At 51.8% G+C, this 20,313-nt stretch overlaps 2 protein-coding genes across 4 annotated transcripts; one reads left to right on the top strand and one right to left on the bottom strand.

Annotated features, from left to right (window-relative positions):
- The first annotated feature begins 1,309 nt into the window (after window positions 1-1,309).
- LOC134427644 (C-C motif chemokine 4 homolog) lies at window positions 1,310-2,909 on the top strand. Its single transcript, XM_063173665.1, has 3 exons — window positions 1,310-1,541; window positions 2,038-2,152; window positions 2,599-2,909. The coding sequence occupies exons 1-3, from the start codon at window positions 1,472-1,474 to the stop codon at window positions 2,684-2,686; spliced, it is 273 nt and encodes a 90-aa protein (XP_063029735.1). The 5' UTR covers window positions 1,310-1,471; the 3' UTR covers window positions 2,687-2,909.
- A 6,268-nt stretch (window positions 2,910-9,177) lies between these two features.
- LOC134427857 (E3 ubiquitin-protein ligase TRIM39-like) lies at window positions 9,178-14,763 on the bottom strand. Of its 3 annotated transcripts, none has more exons than XM_063173988.1 (6): window positions 14,141-14,762; window positions 13,409-13,504; window positions 11,380-11,610; window positions 11,214-11,275; window positions 10,612-10,724; window positions 9,178-10,119 (listed from the first exon to the last, which is right to left on the bottom strand). In XM_063173988.1, exons 1-6 carry the CDS (start codon window positions 14,576-14,578, stop codon window positions 9,548-9,550), a joined length of 1,512 nt encoding a protein of 503 aa, XP_063030058.1. In that variant the 5' UTR covers window positions 14,579-14,762; the 3' UTR covers window positions 9,178-9,547. The 3 variants fall into 3 exon arrangements, with proteins under 3 accessions (XP_063030058.1, XP_063030060.1, XP_063030061.1); XM_063173990.1 differs by having other exon boundaries at window positions 11,253-11,275; window positions 14,141-14,760; XM_063173991.1 differs by lacking the exon at window positions 10,612-10,724 and having other exon boundaries at window positions 9,178-10,163; window positions 11,253-11,275; window positions 14,141-14,763.
- Between the last annotated feature and the right edge of the window lie 5,550 nt (window positions 14,764-20,313).

Genomic DNA, 20,313 nt, shown 5'->3' with positions numbered 1-20,313 from the left:
GTAACTGGAAACCTTTAATAGAAAGAGGATGAGTCAGTACCCAGCGCTGCTGGGGGGAGTGCAGAGGTGCCAGGGTGAGGTTGGGTTGCTCCATTTACATTATAAACCTTCCACTGTTATTTAGGAAGTGTCTATCAAGACAGCACCACTCCAAATAACAAAATGGAGACATTCCCCAGGAATGTCTGCTTTCCTCTAGAGAACAGGAAATCCTTCTGAGAACATCTCACTACAGCTGGGCAGCCCTCAGCTCTTCCCAGAGCACCCAAAGCCTCCCTGCCCAGCCTTCCCTCTCCTCCTCAGGAGTCTGTCAGAGCTCCCTGTCTCTCTGTGTGGAGGCTGCTGGCTTCTTCCCAGCGACCCATCCCTGTCTCAGCCCTTGCCCAGCCTTCACAGAGCTGCTCCTCTCTCTGACACATTGTACTGCTTCTCTGGTCTGTGGTCATTTTCCCTCATCAGCTCAGACAGGATACCCTTTTCTCCCCAACATCCTAGTTTCTGTCCATGCTCTCACCACACAGCTAATCTGCTCTTCTTTTTCAGAATCACTGTTTCCTTCCTCACCCTGCTCTGGAACTCTTTCTGCCTCATCTTCAGGGTTACAAATATCCACACTTCTTTCAGCTCTCTGCATCCCCAGACTACCAGTAACTCTTGAAATGTAACTGTATAATCTTTATTTTAAAAAAGCAATGGTTTGATCAAATTGCAATTTAACGTCTCCTTATAGGACCTGGGGTACATCAGGCAGTTCCAGGAGATAACAAGTAGCCCATCTCAGCACTCCTTTCCTTTAAATTAAGGAGGAAACTTGAGAGTTTCAGCTTCTCAGATTCTTCTTTCATGCCCACCACCACCTATGCCAGTGCCTGCAGTGCTGTCACAGCTGCAGGACATGCCCTGAGGCACCTCCAGCCATGGCAGCACCTGCAGGACACTGGTGACAGCTCCCACCTCCTGCTCCTGGGGCGCCAGGGGCTTTGCAAATATGGGAGAATCCTCGGTAAAGGAGACTTCAGTCTCTTTCTCCCTAACCAGCCTCATCCCACTAATGCTTCTGGGCCCTTCAGCACAGTTCTTTCATGGATACACTCTCTCCTCCAAGCTGCCAGGAAGGTTGGGTAAGAGGAGACTTAACAAATGCAGGAACCTCCACAGAGGAAATTCTTACTAAGGGACAGGCATGAGAGAAGCAGAAATAGCCACAGCGACTGTTTCATATCCTGTGTCACTGGGGAGGCACTGAATCGAGCAGGGAGCTTCACTCTTCCGGAGCTGGGGCTGCCCTGTTCCATCACGGGACTGCAGCACGAGTGGACTCGGGTGGAAATTCCACCATGCCTACGCAAGCTCTGCACACACCTCTCGCTCCATAAATTGAGGGGCTGCTGATGGTCTCAGCATCAGACAGCCAAGAGGCTTCCAAGCTACCCTTGCCTGCTCCAGCTCCAGCCACCAGTTCTCCAGCAACATGAAGGTGTTTGTGGTTGCCCTCACCATCCTCATCGTTGCCTTCTGCTACCAGACCTCTGCTGCTCCACGTAAGTCCAGGGTCTCCTCACCTTCCCTAAGTGGGGACAGGAGAGATGTCCTGCTGGGACAGCCCCTTCTGATAGCAATTCCACTCTGGGTCCCTCCCTCTGTCCCAGCATCTTCTGGCAGGTGCTCCAGGGTTATGGGACAAGAAGAGCTCAAAGACCATTAGCATAAAAGCTAAAGGTTTGCTACCCTTTTTAGGGTAAAAGCACAGCCATGCCCCCCACCCCTGCTACAGGGATCAAATGTGGGCACCCTGAGGAAGGCTAGGGCTGGCCAGGTTTGGGCTGGGAGGTGTTGCCTGGTGGCATGGGCTGTGTCAATGCCAGCTCAGGGTGAACCCAACAGGGAAATAACTGAAGGAAGAAGAAAAAAGACCCCATCTTTTCTCTTCCTCCTCCACATAATCCCTGCCCCCTAGACCCAGGGATGGGCAATCCCAGCTCCCTGCCTTGTCCCCCATCCCTTGCCACTGCTCATGACTGTCTTTGCCCTTCACAGTTGGCTCCGACCCACCGACCTCCTGCTGCTTCTCCTACGTCTCGCGGCAGCTGCCCCGCACCTTTGTGAAGGATTACTACGAAACCAACAGCCAGTGCTCCCAGCCTGCTGTTGTGTGAGTCCCTCCTCCGGGGCAGGGTGGTTTGGGGCTGAGGAGCCAGGCAGGGAAAGGCCCTTTTCCAAAGACAGGGAAGGAAAGCTGGGATAGGCAAGAAGAACAAGGTGATGCTTGGAGCACAAAAGCCATATGCTGCTCCTGCTCTACCCCTCTGCAGATAAAACTGGTGGCTGCTGGATAGGATGGGCAAGGCATGGAGCTGCTCATCTTTGGGAGGGGCAGGATTGGGCAGGGCTCTTGTCCTGGCCCTGGAAGTATCCAAGGCCGGGTTGGATGGGCTTGAAACAACCTGGTCTAATGGAAGATGTCCATGCCCATGGCAGGGGGTGGAACTGAATAAGCTCTAGGGTGCCTTCCAAAGCAAACCATTCCATAACTCTATGATTCTGTGATCCTCCATTCAGTGCTCTCCCACCAAAAGCTGACCTCCTTGCACCCCACAGGTTCATCACCAGGAAGGGCCGGGAGGTCTGTGCCAACCCCAGGGAGGACTGGGTCCAGCAGTACGTGAACGAGCTGGAGCTGGACTGAGCTCCATGGCCCCGCTGCCGGGAGGGACAGGCGTCACCAGCTGGCGTCCACTGGAAGGGCTTCAATGTCATTTAGAGCTAGCTGAGAAACTGAAAACATTCCAAAACACAACTTAATGTTGTGCTATTTAATTTTTTATAGGGGACGGATCAGGTGCAATAACTCTGAGATAAAAAAAAAAATTATTTAATATGTTTTTTGTTGGGTTTTTTTTTTTTTTTTTTGCCTGTAGACTCAGATTGTAATTTCTGTATTTAAGTAACTATATTTTTTACATAAAATTAAATTCAGGTGTCAATAAATAAATATTTTTGTAAGAATCTTCTGTGTTTGCCTCTGCTACAATCCTTTGGGGTGACAATAGCTGAAATTAAAATAGTGACAGCAGCTTCTTTATTTCCTTTTCCACATTGTCAAAACTCCTACAAGCTTTCTGTGTATGAACATCTTGTTTTGCAAAATAGTAACAAGAAAAGCCATGAAGGAGGAGTTGTGAGAAAGGCAGGGATTACATTCAGGTAACTTGTCTTAAGCTTTTTCTAAGGTATTTAATTTCCATTCATTATGACAATTGGAAGCTCATTAAATTCCATTTCTGGCCCCATTACAATCAATCAAAATATTACCTTTAGGGGCTGAAATTTAACATATCGGCTGTTTTAGGGAAAGCTTTCTGAGAGCTACAGATAAAATGGATCAGTTATTTCCAGACCTGAGGGTGGAAAAAATATGTTTCACTGCAAGAATTTTAGAATTATTTCATTAAGCTCTCATTTATGTGGGACATGAAGCTTGGCAAATATTCCCTTAGTAATACTTTGACTCCAAAACCTGCTCATCTCTGGAGATGCCTGTCCAGAGATGACCATGCCAGACCCCAGCCCAGGGCAGGACCTGCCCCTGCAAGGAAACATCTCCCCTGGTGCCCCTCTGGAGCTGAAGGAAATGGAGCCCCCCTTAGTGAAGGTATTTCCCACGTCCTTAATGGCATTTCCCACACCACTGATGGTGTTTGGGACGCTCTGACCAGCTCTGGACAGGATCTGCTGGATCAGCAAAGAGTATTGGGGTTCCTCCTGCCTGGATCTCTGGTGCGCTCCATGGAACAATGCTCAGTTTAACACACTGCGTTCCCATGCTGGATTTGGGGTTTCAAACAGGAGCAGCAGTGGGACACAGGCCAGCAGGGCAGAGGCAGCCCTGGGGAGGGGGACCTTGATCAGAGGGTGGGTGGTGAGCAGAGAGAGGAGGATCGGGGGGCTGGAGGGATCAGGGGGCCGTGGGTGTGTCTGAGGGAGGAAGGAACACATCGCTCCTCACTCGGGGAGCTGCAGCCCCTGGCTCCTCAGCCCACGGGGCCCTGCGGATCCCATCTGTCATCCCACCCCAGTGCTGACAGCACCCAGCTTAAAATAGCACCCTGACAGGAGGGAAGTGAGGTAGAGAGCAGGACCAGAGCCCCCTTCCCTGAGACACTGCTGGGAGAGCAGGGAGCCCGTGGCTGGGAGGTTTAGATGGGCATTGCCACCAGCATGTGAAGGGGCTGGTGAAAGCCTGCACTCACCAGACCCTGCACACACCAGGACCAGCTCCAGAAGGCAGGCTCACCTTGGCCACTGAGTCCCAGCCACCCTGGGTGCTGCTGGATAGATTCACCCTGAGGCCTGAGATTGGCACAAAGCCTGGTGCCCAGAGCTGCCCTTATCCAGGGAACAGCAGGAACAGGAGACAGGAGGGGGAAGAGCTGTGATGGGATTATCCCAAAATCCCTTGAGCATCCGCAGTCCCTCTTGGACACAAGCCCTGCCTGCCTCTGTGGCACTGTCCCACAGCCTCAGGTTCCTCGTGGACGGGCACAGGGTGATGCAGTGAGTACCATCCAGCCCGGCCATGCGGCACACAGGCTGTCTGCCTTGGGCAGTGTCCCAAAACACCCAGGGCCATTCCAGCCTCCCACAGCCCTCCCCCTCCACCCCAGGGTACCTCAGCTGGCTCCTCACTGCTGTTCTGGGAGCCTGCAGGAGCCCAGAATTACTCATGCCTTTCTTGATCTTGCACCCGCCTGCGTGTGACAGCTCAGAAAAGCCTGAGGAGCTGCAGCTGCACACCCCAGCAGAGAGGTGAGAATGAGCACCTTCTGCAGAGCATGAGGAGTGGCTCCGAGCAGCAAGGGCCGCACTACCCGCGGCACCATCAGCTTAGATCCTCACCCAGGGGTCACCCTGCTATGGGCCCCAGATGTGTTTGTGGTTGTGCAGCTGCTTGAGGCTGATTTTGCTGCTAGAGCTGAAGCATGCAGGGACACCCTCACACCATGCAATCCTTGGGTCACAGAATCATGGAATCATAAAATCATGGAATAGCTTCAGTTTGAAGGGACCTCAAAGCTCATCCTGTGTCACCCCCTGCCATGGGCAGGGACACCTTCTGTCATTGCAGACCCCCAGCCTGGTAATAATTAGCATTGAGTCCATGATTCACAGAAGGCTGATTAATCACTTTATTAAACTATACTCATTAAGAAACCCATTGCTTTTATAGACAGTTACAATACAGGGGGACCCAACTGGTCCTTCAAACACCATTACCAGTGGCCAATCAAGAAACCACCCTTTGGTAAACAAGCCTCCATAACACATGCCACATGTTCACAACAACAGGGGCAGCAAGTGAAGATAAGAATTATTTCTCATTCTTTTCTCTGATCTTCCCACATCCTTTCCCAGCACAATGCCTGGGCCAGCTGTGCTGCTCTCTGTGGCCCCAGAGCTGCTGCCACAGCCTTCCACTGTCCCAGCTTGCTTCAAGCCCCATCCAGCCTGGCCTGGACCCTGCCAGGGCTGGGGCAGCAAAGCTGCTCTGGGCACCCTGTGCCAGGGCCTGCCCACCCTCATGGTAAAGGGCTTTGTCTCCCCAGGAAGTTCACGCCCGGGGCTCAGGCAATTGTGGCGCTCATCCCTCCCATGAACACTCTCATGGGGTGCTCAAGCAGGTGGACACCAGAATCACAGAACTGCTGAACTCGAATGCTGAACTGGAAGGGATCCTTAAGCTTAACAGATGAAGAGAAAAGTGGAGTTGGGACCAAGAGGACGGTGGTTTTCTGCAGAACTTTCTCTGGATTCAGATCAAAACAAGAACAGTGTTGTTAAAGGGGTTTGGAATTTGTAAACTATCCATCCTGAAATCAGAGTGTGGAATTTACTGAATGTACAATGTATATAAAAATAATTCTCTTTTTTTGGTTTTGTGGAGGTTGGTTTGTTTGGTAAAGTTCTTTTTTGTTGGTTTTTTGGTTTTTTTTTTTTTTGACAAAAGTCCTGGGCAAGCCTAGCTGTGAACAAAAATTCAATCATTACTATGATAAGAATATTATTATTATATATGCATATGTCTCCATATTTGCTGTTTACGTCACTCTAGTGTGTCTGTAGGCATTTTGAGGCACACACCAAATACCAGGGGAATTGGAGGCTGGAGTCCAGATTCTCATAGAAGGAGGAGCAGGGCTGTGCTGATGGGGTGTGGATTGAAGCCAGTCAATGTTCATGGTCTGAGCTTCTACATCTCCACTTTTCAGAGAGGAATTAGACACACTGAAGGCAAAATGTTTGTGCACCCAGAAGTGCCAATTCTGTACCTGCCTCCCCATCCCCAGGGCCCTGGTTTGCCACAGGGACGGGAGGCTCAGTCTCCAGAACAGCTTTTCCCAGAGACACCATGAGCAGGGGGTGTGCCACTTCTGAGGCACCAGAATCCAAAACTGTAATGTAAAAGGGGATGGGTTTGTGAGCTGCATACAAAAGTAGTGTTTTCCTAAAGTGGTGCAATATCCCAGACTCCCAGGGCTAAGGAAGACACTTAAGTATTACAGAAGAAATTGTGCCTGGCTGTTGCCTTCCCTGTGATGGGTGACAAAAGGCAGAAGTGGCCAGGAAAACCCAAAAGAACATTTCTGCTGAGTTCTTAGAAAGATGCAGACGATGACTCACATCCCTCTGAGATGATGAAGCATTTTCTTCTAGAAGAGAAGGGTGCAACATTTTTAAGAAAGCACATTTCTAAATCTGCAGGTCTGTTAACTGTGCTGAATCATAACAAGGGACACTGCCAGTGCCTGGGAGTGAGGAAACTGCCCCGGGAGCCAATGCCCAAAGTGTTACTTTAATCTACCGACTGCTCAGAAAAGCAGTAACACCCAATCCATGGTCCCTCTGCCGCGTTTGGTATCTCAAGGGATTCCTGCCTTCAGCCAAACCACACCCCTTGAGCAGAACGGTCCTTGGCTGGGGTAATGGATGGACTCCATGACCTTAGAGGTGTTTCCCAACCTGAACAATTCCATGATTCTGTGATTCTCTGCTGTGCTGTGCAGCCATTCCCTCTGGACGAGGCTGAGCAGGATCTGGTCCCTGCAGGACAAGGTCTGTGTGGAGGCCACAGCCAGACATTGATGCACTGCCGTCGAGGACAGGGACAAACTCCACTTGCCATGGCTTAGAGAGAAATCCTGCTTGCAAATCACCCCAGGATCAGTTTCAGGGCAGCAGGGAGCTCCCAAAGCCAGGTCCCAGTGCTCCCAGCTGCTCTCCAGCTGCCAACCAGTCTGGGCATCAGAGGGCACACTGGTATCTGCTCCAAGCAGTTCCTTAGAAGCACGTGATGCAGAGTCCACCAGATGGACAATCTGGGCGCCTACTCAGAACTATCTCATACCTTTGACCTCCACTGTCCTTCTCGGGGGAGGCAGATTCATGATTGCTAGAAACACTTTGGATGCTGCATTGGGGTGAGCTCACATCCTTTCTACTCATTCATTTCTTCCCCTGCTTGCAAGATCTCTGAATTGTTGCACTTCCTTCTGCTTCTTCTGGAAACCCTTCACCCACCCAGGCCTGCAGCAAGTGCCACTTGTCCATCCCCTGCCAGGATCAGGTTGCTCTGGACAGTTTCTATTCCATCACCTCCTCCCACTCCTCGTTCAGTGACATTTACCCTGGTTCCTTCCCCGCACAACAACTTTCTGTGGCTGTCCTCACCACTCCCTCCACCAACTGCCTCTGCTTTCAGCTCTTTGTTGAGGCCTTGAAGTTTATGTCCTTTCTTATCTCCTCAGGCTCCATAAACTTCTCCATGGAGTGACTGTAAGATCATAATCTCCATGTAATATCTTCAGGGTGTCAATGCACTGCAGGACCCACTGGACCTATCATCCTTCTCCTCCCTGGGGTGTGGCAAAGCTGTGACTGAGCTTGTCTCACTAGTCTGTTCTCTCTGTTGTGTAGCCACCAAAAGAAAGATCCTGAAGGAGTGTGGGACTCCCCAAAACACAGCAAAACTCAGTCAAGGGGAACTGCTCTCCCAGTCCAGACAATTTATTCACCAGAAGACTCCTAAAGCATCATCCAGGACGTCTGCAGAGAATTGGACAGAGACAATTTACAAGGGCCTGGAGTGGCAGGACAAGGGGGAATGGCTGCCCCGTGCCAGAGGGCAGGGTTAGATGGGACATGGGAAAGAGTTCTTCCCTGTGTGGGTGCCCAGGGAAGCTGTGGCTGCCCCAGCCCTGGGAGTGTCCAAGGCCAGGTTGGACAGGGCTTGGAACAACCTGGGATACTGCAAGGTGTCCCTGCCCATGGCAGGGGGTGGAACAACATGAGCTTTAAAGTCCTTTCCAACCCAAACCAGTCCAGGACTCTATGATAAATTGTGCTGAGCATTTCAGATTACATTTTACCAAATCTCATTTTATTTGCATTGAATCGGACTTCAAATTAGGCAGCCTCGTGGTTTCTGTCTGAAGGACACACTGCATAGCTACTCCAGCTGGTAGTCCAGGGCTGGTGGCACTGCTGGCACCCCATGGGCCACGGGGTAGTGTCTTGTGCACCCAGAGCAGTGTCTCCTCCTCCTGGCCCTGTGCAAAGAGACCACGGCCCCACTCGGGTTCAGATGAACTTTTCCTCCAGTGACACACTGTCAGCCTGGCAAGAGCCTTGGGGGAGAAGGGATGTACCAGGGGATGGACAGACCAAGGGTGAACACTGGAGACAGAGTTTGGGCTATTTTTCTTTCCCTGGATCTTGCAGCCCTGAAGTACCCCTGCCCTGCGATGGGCAAACTCCCCACACTTGGAGCTTTCCCCCTCATGGGGTTTTGAGGGGGGTGGAGGGGCTGGAGCTGACAGACCTGGAGGGATCTCCTGAGGAGGGGACCGGAGACAGCAGCATAGGGACCACGCACATCCAAACAGAAGTCCTCTCTCTTCACCCCAGGCCCCAGTACCACAAGGTTGGGGTGAAGCCACCACACAGGCATCTGCCACTCCCAAATCCCTGCCTGGAGAGTGCTGCTGTGTCCCACAGATGCCACAATGGGATCTCTCAAGGATCCTCTGGGCTGGAGAGGATCAGGTCCAGCAGCACCCTTTGCCTTATGAGATATTTCAGAGTAGCAGCAGTCATACCATTAACCACACAAGGTTCCCCAAATCAAGCCTTTAATATTTTATTCCAATACAATTCACAACCAAGTCAGCAGTACATGGCAGGCTGAGCACACACAGTGCTCCAGCAGCCTGTGAGATGAGTATCAGGACATCAGTGATCAGGGGACTCCCCTGTCCCCACTAGTGGCACAGAGGGTTATGGCACATTCCTGCTGCAAAGTGCCTTCCCAAGACATGGCACACAGTGGGTGTCACGCATGGCAGGTCACCCCAGCAGCCAGAACTATGTGAGAATCCTGTCAGGACATTCACCAGGGCGATGAGGTTTTCCCCTAGTGCTGCCCCACTCACCAGGAGAAGCTGGTTGGGCTCCCAGGTCTCTGCCCACCAGTGACAAACCAGGGCAGCCACTCTCACAAGATGATGCATCCGGTCCCCTGTGGGTCCCTGACCCAGGAGATCACCAAGGGCTCTGCATTTCTGCCCCCCAAAAAGGCACCCAAGAAAAAGAGAGGCCGGAGATTGCCTGAGAACTTGTCAGTGAAGGTGTAAATGTGGGAGCGGTCGCTGACGTTGTAGAAGGAGATCTCTCCCGCCTCGTAGTCCAGGAAGATCCCGACGCGCCGGGGCCTCACGCTCAGGGTCACGGGGGACACGGGCACGGTCAGGGCCTCGTAGGTGCCCCCGTTTTGCAGCCGCAGCACCCAGTAACCATTGTTGGGGGAGAAGAGCACAGAGCCTTTGCGGCCGGCCGCCTCCCGGCACAGCCCCAGGCCCCACTCGGGCTTGTCTCCCACCTGCACCTCCCAGTAGTGGCGGCCCGAGAAGAAGCCGGGGCTGCCCAGCACGGCCGGGGCGCTGCCGAACCTCCTGGGGCTGTCGAAGAGCGACAGGAGCAGCTTCTTGCTCCCACGCCGGACGCTCTTGCGGTCCTCAGACACAGAGAGGTCTGGGTGTGCTGTCTCTGGGTCCAGAATCACGTCCACTGAACAGAGAGAAGGATGGAAGGATGGACAAGGCTTCAGGCATCTGCAGGCACAGACACAAACAGGTGCCTATGACCTGAATGCTGAGCTCTCCCAAACCATCCCACAATTATTTGCTCGTGGTTTTTCACAGCTCCCAGCACTGCCTGGCAGTGGGGAAATGTAACATAGAAAATGAGCCTCATCAAAATACTTGGTGTCAGGCTGCAGAGCCAAGCCAAGGAAGGCAGTTCCACAGCTTCAGAAAGAGGTCTGAAAGCCAGACATCATGGGCAACATGGTGCTTGAAACCCCCGAGGGACATCCTGGGCTTCAGGGTCCCCTCATAATCCATCCAAGACCACAACAAAGGTCTTCCCACCATGAAACCAGCCTGAACTCATCAGGGCACAAACCTGGAGCGGCTGGACAAAGCTTATTAGAAAAACCTCCCTGTGCCCCAGGGTACTGGGAAAACCAGAACCCAAATGTGCCAGGAGCTGCCCCCTCACCTTTGAACTTCTTCAGCATGTCCCTCATGCCCAGGCAGCGCTCAGGAATGCTGTAGTTTTCCTTCAGGGTCACAGACACAGCCTTGGGGGACTGGAATTTTACCCCTTCACACCTGAGAAGGGAGGGATGCCCTTGGGCTGTATCCACAGCCTGCACCACGGCCCCTCTCCAGCTGGGAAGGGGGTCAATGCCCTTGTGCTGCCCTTTGCCTCCCTGGAGCTCTGGCTGGGAAGAGCACTAGGGATAATTACTTGCATATTGGCAATCCAAATGAGATCAGAACTAAATGATACAGGGAGCAGCAATGCCAGGCCTGGGGAAGGAAGGAAAAAAGCCACTGGGCAGCACGTCCCTTAGGAGGGGATGCAGCTCACATGTCACAAGCCATGCAAGGCCGTGGCTCTGAGCCCCTGGAAAACCTCTGAGGGATTGTCTCAGTCCCTCCTGCGTCTATCCCAGGAGGACCAAAGCAGATGCTGGGCAGGGAGGATGGGGTGGCTGTTGTGGAACAGATACAAACATCTGCCTCAAAGCCTGGAGGCATCCAGGACAGTAGGAGGAACAGCCATGGTACCTGCCAGGAATAATCATGGGTACCTACCAGGAATAATCATGGCACCTATCAGGAAAAATCACCCACCTACTCAGGATGCTTTTCATGTCCTAGAAGAAGACAAAAACGACTCTGGGTTTGTCTGGGCCAAGCCACCCATCCAGGTGACAAAGGCACCAGGGCTGAGTTAGTGGTGCTGGTGGCAAAGCCTAACCTTGAGCAGCCCATCAGCTGGCTGCTGGCTCTTCCCTTTTATCTCCAGGATCAGCTCCTCCAGCAAGCACTTCTCCTCCACCAGCCTGGCCAAGTTTTCATTGATCAGCAGCAGAATCTGCTTCTCTTCCTCCTCCAGCTTCTGGAGCAGTAGCTTCTCCTCATCAGCCAGCAGCCGATGCAGCTTCCCAAACTCACTCACAATCCTCTCCCGCTTTTTCTTTACTGTCTCCTTGGGACAAGAAGATTCATGGGGTGAACGTTATCCAGGCAGCCAAGACAGAGCCAGATGCTCTGGCATCCACGCCCGACATCAGGCCCTGGGAAAATACTGCATTTTTGTGAAAAGTGCATGAATTCAAAAACAGCCAGAGGCAAACTTGTGCTTCCACCTCACTGTAATTCCCGCTGCACATCCTTGGTTTACCAGCAGCAGGAATTTGCCTGGGGCATTTCTGCTCAGCTGGACCCCAGAGGTCTGGGGTGTGTTGGGCTGCAAGGAGGTGCCCTCAGGTGTCAGGGTAGGTTTTTATTACAACTCAAACCTCCAGCCAAATCCAGGCTAATAAACTGCTTGGGCAGGTGGACAATGCTGGGAAAATCCCCAGTTAAGAGCAAGAGGTAGAACAGTCACAAAATCATGGAATGGTTTCAGTTGGAAGGGATCTTAAAGACCATCTGCTTCCACCCCCTGCCATGGGCAGGGACACCTTGCACTAGACCAGGTTGCTCCAAGCCCAATGCAGCCTGGCCTTTGACATTTTCAGGAATGGGACAGTCAAAGCCTCTTTGGGCAAGAAGCCATGGCTTCAGCACTCTCACATGGAGGAATTTCTTCCTTATATCTAATCTAAATCTCTCCTCTCTTAGTTTAAGACAGTTCCCTCATATCCTGTCTCTATCTGCCATGTAAAGGAAACCCTGGGGCTGTGGAGGATGAGCCCAGGAGGCTCCCCAGGTTTCACTACAAGGTGAAGAACCAGCAATTGGCAGGGTCTGGCAGTGCCTTCAGGCCTTTTCACCTCATCCCTAAAAGCTGGCTGGAAACCTGGAGCTGCAGAAAGACACTCTGCAGTGGGCTTGGGTCAGGAAATCTCAGAATTAAGAAGATAAAGGAAAGGAAATTTAACTTCTTTTTTTTCCCCATCCAAGTACTTGAACCTGAGTCATGAAGACTTGATAAGCCAGGACAGCTTCTTCCCCCTACCACTCACAGGGGAATCTTTGCTCTTTTTGCTATAAAAGCACAAGCAAAGGAAACTGGAGGCAGCTGAGCCACGACCCTGAGCCGTGACTCAGGCAGATGGGAGGACAGTGACACAGCTCTCACAGCCTCTGTCCTTCTCCCCCCGTGGGGGCAGAGGGCTCATAGGGACATCCTTGAAACCCACCACCATTTGTCTGGACTGCCACAGGCAAGGGAGATGAGCGAAAAACTAGAGGAATTCAGAGAAACCTGTCTTCCCTGCAAGAGCTGATTAACCATCTGGTCAAATTCAGAGCTGGATAACTCATCCAGCAGTTTCATTTCCTTTTCTGCATTTACTTTTACTTTCCATCTTTCACTCTAAGAGATTTGAAGTCCAGCTGTTTGCTGGCGTCTGCTCTTCCCAGAACTGTCTGGAGTGGGATAGAGTTGCAATAATTCAGTTGTTTTTTTTTTCTTATGAAAATACTTCTGGTTCCTGTTGCTGTGGAGTGGAGCTCACCACACAGCTCACGCCTGGCTTGGAACTGAAGCACATGTTGTAAAACAAAAGGCAATAAAAAATAGCCCATGTCTAATTCTTAACCAGCATAAATTTCTCATTATTCCGGGGAATCTGGCATGCTGCTCCTTGCAAATCTTTTTATAGAGCAGCACACGGCTACTGAGCCTGGCTTCCAGCATTGCTCATACATGTGACAGCAGAACACAGCCTGGAGACAACGATAAATCTGTGTCCCCAGACAAGATCATTCAGGGTGTTTTTTTCTTAAATCCTGATATCTCTGAAGCTCATTCTTTAAGAATTAAGACAGGCACCTGCCTTGCATTCCTGGGTTTTCATCCTTTCTGCTGACTCATACTTCTTCACCTCCTCCACTTCCTTTAAAAGACTCTCCAGGGACTTCTGGAGTTTGACCTGGAAAGAGGAAAAATGGGCTCAGCTCACCCCAACAGCACCCGCTGAGCACTGCAAGCTGGCTGAGTCTCCCCTGCCTGTGGGGAGGAGACACTGACCCAGTGCCAGGCAGTGCCAGGCACTGGCACCCAAACAAAGCAGCTGCGCTCTTCACTCAGCTCAGTGTTAACCCTCCCCATGCTCCGCAGGTTTCCCCCGTGTTTTTCCTCACTATTAAGGTTCTGGAGACCAAAGCGACAGCCCTCTTTCAACGCTGGGGTGAAGGGTGGATGGTGGCACTGTCAGGATCATAGCTGGGATGTGGGATTTGGGTGCCAGCATCCCTCCACCGGGGCAAAATGTCCTCTGGGACCCACCAGCTCAGCTTCTCCAGGGGTTGTGAATGGGCAGGGAACCAGGCTGCGTCCCTGAGCTGGATGGACGGGGTGAGCCTGGCTCCACCAACAATTTGGAAGATAAGGCAGGTCCAGCTTTATCCCTGCAGCGAGGGCAGCTGGCGGGGGAGGTGACCGTCTGCGCTACCCCTCCTTTTGCCTTCCCAGCGATGCCCTGAGCTTGCTGGGGTCCCGGTGGCCGCACAGCCCCGTGCAGAGCGCCTCGGGCAGGGCAGGGACCCGGCGCCTCACCCTCCCGTACCTTGTAGACGTGCGCCGCCTCCTCGATGGGGTACACGGTGTGCGGGCGGTGCTGCAGCGACTCCCGACACACCACGCAGATGGGCTCCTCGTCCTCCTCGCAGAACAGCTTCAGCCGCTCGTCGTGCTGGGGGCACAGGGGGGTCCCCGGCTCCTGCTCGGGCCCCAGGCCGCCTCGCAGCCCCAGCTGGCGGATGCTCTCCACGATGTTGGCCAGCTGCCGGTTGGGTCGGAAGCCGCTGCGGTGGCAGGAGGCCCGGCACTGCGGGCAGGAGAAGGGCCCGTCGGCCCACAGCCCCTTGTCCTGGCAGTGCTTGGCGATGCAGCCTCGGCAGAAGTTGTGGCCGCAGTCGATGCTGACCGGCTCGCTCATGTACTCCAGGCAGATGGGGCAGATGGCCTCCTCCTGCAGCCGCTCCAGAGCACCTGCCAGCGCCATGGTGGCCCGCTGGTCTCCACGGGCGCTTCCCTCGGCCCTCGTCAGCCAGCAAAGGCGGGCTCCCAGGCAGGCATGGCTGGCACAGCCCCACGGCGAGGAAGAACGGGCAGTGCCATGAAAGCCTGCAGGACGAGCCGGCCTCGCCACCGGATAGTACCGGCCCCGGAGCCTCCGTGCCGCCGGGGGGAGGAGCTGGCACCGGCCGGGACAGCTGCAGCCAGCCCCAGAGGCTGGGACTTTGCCCTGCCTCCAGCCCGGCGGGGCAAAGCCAGAGAAAAACCCCGCGGGGAGACCGGGACACATTTGGAAGCACCAGAACTAACCCGTGGCCAGAGACAGCCCCGGGCCGGGACGGTGGTGGAGATGGGGTTGGGTCTGGTGATGGCTGAGCTCAGCAGAGGAGCCTCTGAGGCACCTGCCCGCTGACTAGAGATGTTGGCCGAGGTAAAGGACCCCTCGCCCCACCAACAATTGTGCCAAAACATCCCCCGTGATACCCACCCACTGCAAAGAGCCAGGAGTTTGGAAATGTGCCGCGGCAAGGAGGCAGGTGGGACAGGCAGGATGAGAAGTGCTCTCCCTTGCATGCACAGAGAGGCTGGGGGACAGCCAGGTGTCACCCCATCACCCACAGACCCTTGAGTGTCAGCCCTGACCCCCTTCCAACCATTGCTACACACCCCAGTCTCCGTGGAGCATCCCAAGAACCACTGGGAGAAGTTGCAAGTTTTGCTCCTTTTTATTATACAAAAATAACTTCAACACTTTCAGTACAATGGAGAATGAAAAGTTTCACTGAAAATGTCAAATAAATTAAGACCAGCATTGCACAGCCTTCCATAAAAGAGCTAAACACTGAGTTGAATACCCTGCCAAATTCCCAGGCAATGAGAAAATAGATTATGTCTTGGAGGTGTCCATGAGAGCACATTCCTGCAGAAGTGGTGCTTGGAGAGAGCAGGGTATTGCTTATCCACTGTGCTTATTGTCCTTTAATTGATTCATTATGTCCTTGACCCACTTGTCATTAGGGTTGGCACAGACCAGCTTGTTCTTGATGGTGGTAAATCTGGAAAAGGAAATCCAGTGAGGAGAGGCAAAGGAAAGGAAGACAGAGAGAAGAGTGAGACCACCTGCTCCACGCCAACAGTGACACCCATCAGACACCTATACAGGCTGCAAAACAGCCCTAGGGAAATGGGGTGGGAGTGACCCCATGTCCTTACAGGTGTCCTGCTCTCTGCACTTAAACTGCTTTGTCCCCAACATCTCTACATCTGGGACACTGTCCTGGCTGGGTCCCCCTATCTGGGGTGAGAGGGGTGACCAGCAAAAGCTCTATTAGCTCAAATCTAATAAGGAGGTTCACAAACTCGCTGTCTAGGATGTGGGATTGCCCTCTGACATGTTCCCAGGCTGTTTGCACATGGGAGAGCCTTGCCCAGTGCTTTTCCGTGTCAGCATGAAGTATAATGTGGGGTTCCCCCACACTGTCAGGACAAGCAGGGCAGAAGATGTACTTACATCACAGCTGGCTTGGAGCAGTGGCTGCCCGTGGGCACATAATTCTTCACACGGCTCAAGTGAAATGGTCCGGGGTTGTACTCAACACAGCAGGGACCAGAGTGGAGAGAAACTGGAAGAGAAGTTTTCTGTTACATCAGACCAGGAAAAGTGCCAGTGGGGAGAAGTAGGGTGAGAGGACGAGAAGATTCTCACTGGAGGAAGTGCTGCTCCCACAGTGGGCTCCCACCATAGCCATCTCCCCATCAGGGAGCCAAGGTAAGACAGGCTTCTCTTTTCCTACAGCAGATGCTAGTAAGAGAGAGCTGCCAAGCATTACTAGACCTTATACAGCAGACAGAAAGAGGAGACAGCTCCTTGGAGAGGAGAGATTGGACTCACTTGGAGAGGAGGTGGCCTGGTGGCAGAAGACAACCACAAAAAGTATAGAAAGGGCTGCTGTGAAGGTCTTCATGGTCCTCTTGGGTAGAGGTGAATTGTAGGAGTGAGGCTGGACTGTCGCAGTGTCCCTCACTGTTCCTGGTGTGGGATCCCTGGGTTCTGCCCTCTTTATATAGGCAGACAGCAACCAAGGATGGAAACATTGCTGAAAGCCATGACACAATGGAAAAAGTGCAGTGTCAAGGATAGCACACAGCCTTGCAGAGGAAACCGTCCAGAGCCCTGCTGACAGCAGTGTCCTGACACGGCATAGGGTACGATACCATCAGATACCGTAAGTGGACACAGAACAGGATATGACCTGTCATTTCATTTCCCGTGACCTAAGGGTTCTGCAGAAAACGTAGAATTGGTAATTTGGAAGATCAGTAGGTGGACCTCTTGCCTAGAAGTCACAGCACTGGATGAAGGTCAACCATGGTTGTCACGCCCTTGTTTCCCAGAACATCTGCATCATGGACAAACAGGAGATCTCACCTCTGCCACAGCAACTAGAGCGGGGAAAGTCTGAGAGTCAGGCTGACCACCCATGTGCCCACCCAGCCATGCTGGGTCCCACTTGCACTGGGGGCTTCCTCCATGGGACTCTGAAGGCCATTGGTGCATAAATGTGCAGAGCAGAGGGTGGAGCACGGTGCAATTCCAGATCTGGGCTCCTCTTATGTCCTTGAGCATCCCTTGCAACAAGTCTTTGGAGAACCAGTTCTGCTACATCACAACTTCTCAAATACTAGTGACAGCTAAAATAGTATTCAGTTCTTCATGGACATGGGAATTGGCCACTGATGCCCACAGTGAACTTTAGGAGCTGATGACTATGTTAGCAAAGCAAAGCTGGCAAAGATGGTTATTTGATTCCAGCAGTGTAGCACTAGCATCCTCCTGACACTCCTCTGTCATTGTCCCAGCTGCCAAACACGCACAGAGAAAAGACTGGTTGATTTAGCACATGTTGCTTAGGATGGGAATGGTGTCTCTGCACTGTCAGAAAAACTGTTGGAAATGTTACATCCCTCCAGAAGGGCTCTGCTGTTTTCCAGGCAAAGGTTTGTGGACAAAGCCTCAAGAGAGTGGAGGAAGAGCGAAGTCTCCACGGTGCTAGGAAATGTGTCTGGGTGCTGGGCAACCACAGCCACAATGGGAAAACCACAGGAGCAGGCTGCCTTTCCTCATGGTCCAGTAACAAAAGGCGTCTTGCTCCTCTATGGAGGAGGATGACCACAAAATAGAATCTTCCACCCAAAGTGGGTTTCCTTGTAGGAAGCCAGAAGAGGAAATCAAAGGGAAATTAAGATATTGCCTGGAAGGGTGGATTGCAGGCCTGGGGCTCCCAAGTGCTCTAGGGCATGTGATAGATAATCAGCACATCTCAGGAGACTGAACTCCATGGAAAAGTGAGGCACACTCATTGGAGGGTGCAGGGTGCTGTGCCATGGCAGGGTTCCTGGAAAGACACTTCCTTAGCAGAGACATACCTGCCCCTTCCCACGGCAGGCAGGCAGGCTCCATACAGCCCATGGATTCTCTGCAGCCATCACAGCCCAGTCCCCAGCTTGGGCACATCTGTTCTCTTCTCTGAAGCTCTTTCTCCATGGATTGGCTTGCTTTCCTCCCAGCTCCTGCTAAGGGGCCGAACTCCCAGAATGAGAGTCAGTTGAGACAGTCAGATTCACGGCTGAGGTTTTACTTGTGAAGAAGACTCAGAATATCCTGCCCCAAACAGCAGACAAATGCAGGATTCTTCTGGGATCCTTCCTGCTCCATGACTTGCCTTGTTCTCTGTTCCAAAGCCCATTCAGATACTGGGATGAAACCTGGTACCTCCAAGGGCCTGAAGTCCTACCACCATCATGGATCCACTCTCCCCCACACTGCACAGAGTGGGACAAAGAAAGGTGTGAGGAGACCGAAAGCCAAAGCTAAGCAATAAAGAGTGCAAGGACAGGGACAAACTGCCTGCATACCTTGGAAGCAGGAATGCTGATGGAGCTTGGTGTGCCACTCGAAGGGACACCTGGAACAAAGGATGGAGCAACACAGACACACTGCAGTAATTCTCTGTTGAAATCAAAGCAAATATAAAACAAAAGATGGAGTGACACAGCAGTGTTGTGGATAGACTCCATGGAAAACAATACAGCTAATGAAAACTAAGTCAAAGGAATGATCTAGATAGAAATCAAAAGCTGAATTTTGCTTAACGCAGAAATACATATTATGTTTCTCACCTCTATTTATGCTACTAACTAAAGTCAATCAAATTCCACCTAATCTGTAAATGACATCAACTGTAACTTTTATCTTTTGCCAAGAAAATATTATAAATATGGCTGAAGTGGGGAGGGAGGTCAAGAGACTCCAACATTTTTGCAGTCAGTTACTGTCAGTGGCAACCTCTAAACCTGTCACAGTCTTCACTGAGCAGTGCTAATAAACTGCTCAGTGTGAGTCACAGAATCACAGAACCACAAAATAATTAATGTTGGAAAAGTCCTCCAAGATCAGGTGTCACCAACATCTACTCCTTCCATCCCCTGCTCTTTCCATTTCTGCCAATACATTCAGAAACAAACTTGCACAAATTCCCATTGAGACCAATGTTCTACACTGTTCTGACACATCTCCACACAGGGACCAGAATAAAACTGAGAGGAGGAGAACAGACTGAGGAATGAGCTGGAGCCTCCTTGCTGATGGCTCACACAAACACAGCCCAGCTCAGAGCAGCTTTAGTTGAGTGTTCTGGATGTTCCACAACATTCAACTACAGGTTTGATCGAAATGTCAAGATTTGTTTTGAAAAATCAGTATTTTATAGCAGGAATATAACCATTGTGCCTCAACATTGTCAATGAATTCTCTCTCCTTTCAGATACACTTTGCTGTATTTCCTGCTTCCATTCAACCAAAAGGAATTTTTGGAGGTTTCGACACCTCTGTTATTTCCCCTATTCACTGTTTTCCTCAACTTTGTTCCTTCTGATTCTGTATTCTTGCTCCTTCCTACCAAGACAAATAATGCAAACCTCTAAATATTTTGATTTCTAAAACCTCCTCCATATTATACATCCTAAATAGTGGCTATTTACGGAGTCTATAAAACCTCTGCCTTATGGTATGCTTCAGCTATAGATAGAAACCAAACACAGTATCTTTGGATCCATCACCAGGACAGGGTGATGGGGGATGTGGGAGGAAACCTCTGCTCAGCCCTGAGGGTAGCCTGCTCCACCACACCACCTCCTGGCTGGACCATGTCTGGGGGATCACTTTATCACAGTGCTCCTGGGAACTGCTGGATCACTCATGTGGGAAACTGGGTTTAACTGTGAGCAAACCAGTTGGAAACAGAAAGAAAATTACTGGGGCCAGAGATCCCAGGGTGGTGCAGCTCCAAGCAAGATCTCAGATGAGAAGAAGTATTTTCAAGAAGAATTGAGACTTTCCACATTGAATTGAAGTCTGCAAGATGATAAGTGGCCTAGAAAGAGAGACAAAGCGAACACTCACTGCCCCAGAGCAGGAGCCACGGATTATTCGATGGACTGGGCAAGAGGAAGGTTCAAAAGGAACAGAAGGAGGCAGCTCTTCACATGAGGAGCTCCTTGCCAAGGGACATAGTGAGGACAAGGAAATTTTCTTGAGTCTGAGCTCGGATTTCAGGGTGATAAGCTTGAGAAGATTTGGAAAATGAGAATGGTTGGAGGCTGGGAGCACACTCCAGGGTGCAGTACAAATATTGATCGGTCTCTTCAAGGGGTCTGCTGTGA

The sequence above is a fragment of the Melospiza melodia genome, chromosome 21 (genome assembly GCF_035770615.1).
Source record: "Melospiza melodia melodia isolate bMelMel2 chromosome 21, bMelMel2.pri, whole genome shotgun sequence".
Taxonomy (NCBI): domain Eukaryota; kingdom Metazoa; phylum Chordata; class Aves; order Passeriformes; family Passerellidae; genus Melospiza; species Melospiza melodia.
Note: the sequence above shows the minus strand (reverse complement) of the source record. Positions and strands in the feature narration are given on the sequence as shown.

What these genes read in the sequence shown, in the direction of transcription:
- LOC134427857 (XM_063173988.1), bottom strand. Translation starts at nt 14,578, where the DNA reads ATGGCGCTGGCAGGTGCTCTGGAGCGGCTGCAGGAGGAGGCCATCTGC. An exon ending in AGGCGGCGCACGTCTACAAG is followed by an intron (nt 13,505 to 14,140) that starts GTACGGGAGGGT and finishes TCCTCTTTCCAG; the next exon opens with GTCAAACTCCAGAAGTCCCT. An exon ending in AGGTGCCATGATTATTCCTG is followed by an intron (nt 10,725 to 11,213) that starts GTAGGTACCCAT and finishes CTCCCTTCTCAG; the next exon opens with GTGTGAAGGGGTAAAATTCC.
- LOC134427644 (XM_063173665.1), top strand. Translation starts at nt 1,472, where the DNA reads ATGAAGGTGTTTGTGGTTGCCCTCACCATCCTCATCGTTGCCTTCTGC. An exon ending in CCAGACCTCTGCTGCTCCAC is followed by an intron (nt 1,542 to 2,037) that starts GTAAGTCCAGGG and finishes TGCCCTTCACAG; the next exon opens with TTGGCTCCGACCCACCGACC. An exon ending in TGCTCCCAGCCTGCTGTTGT is followed by an intron (nt 2,153 to 2,598) that starts GTGAGTCCCTCC and finishes TGCACCCCACAG; the next exon opens with GTTCATCACCAGGAAGGGCC.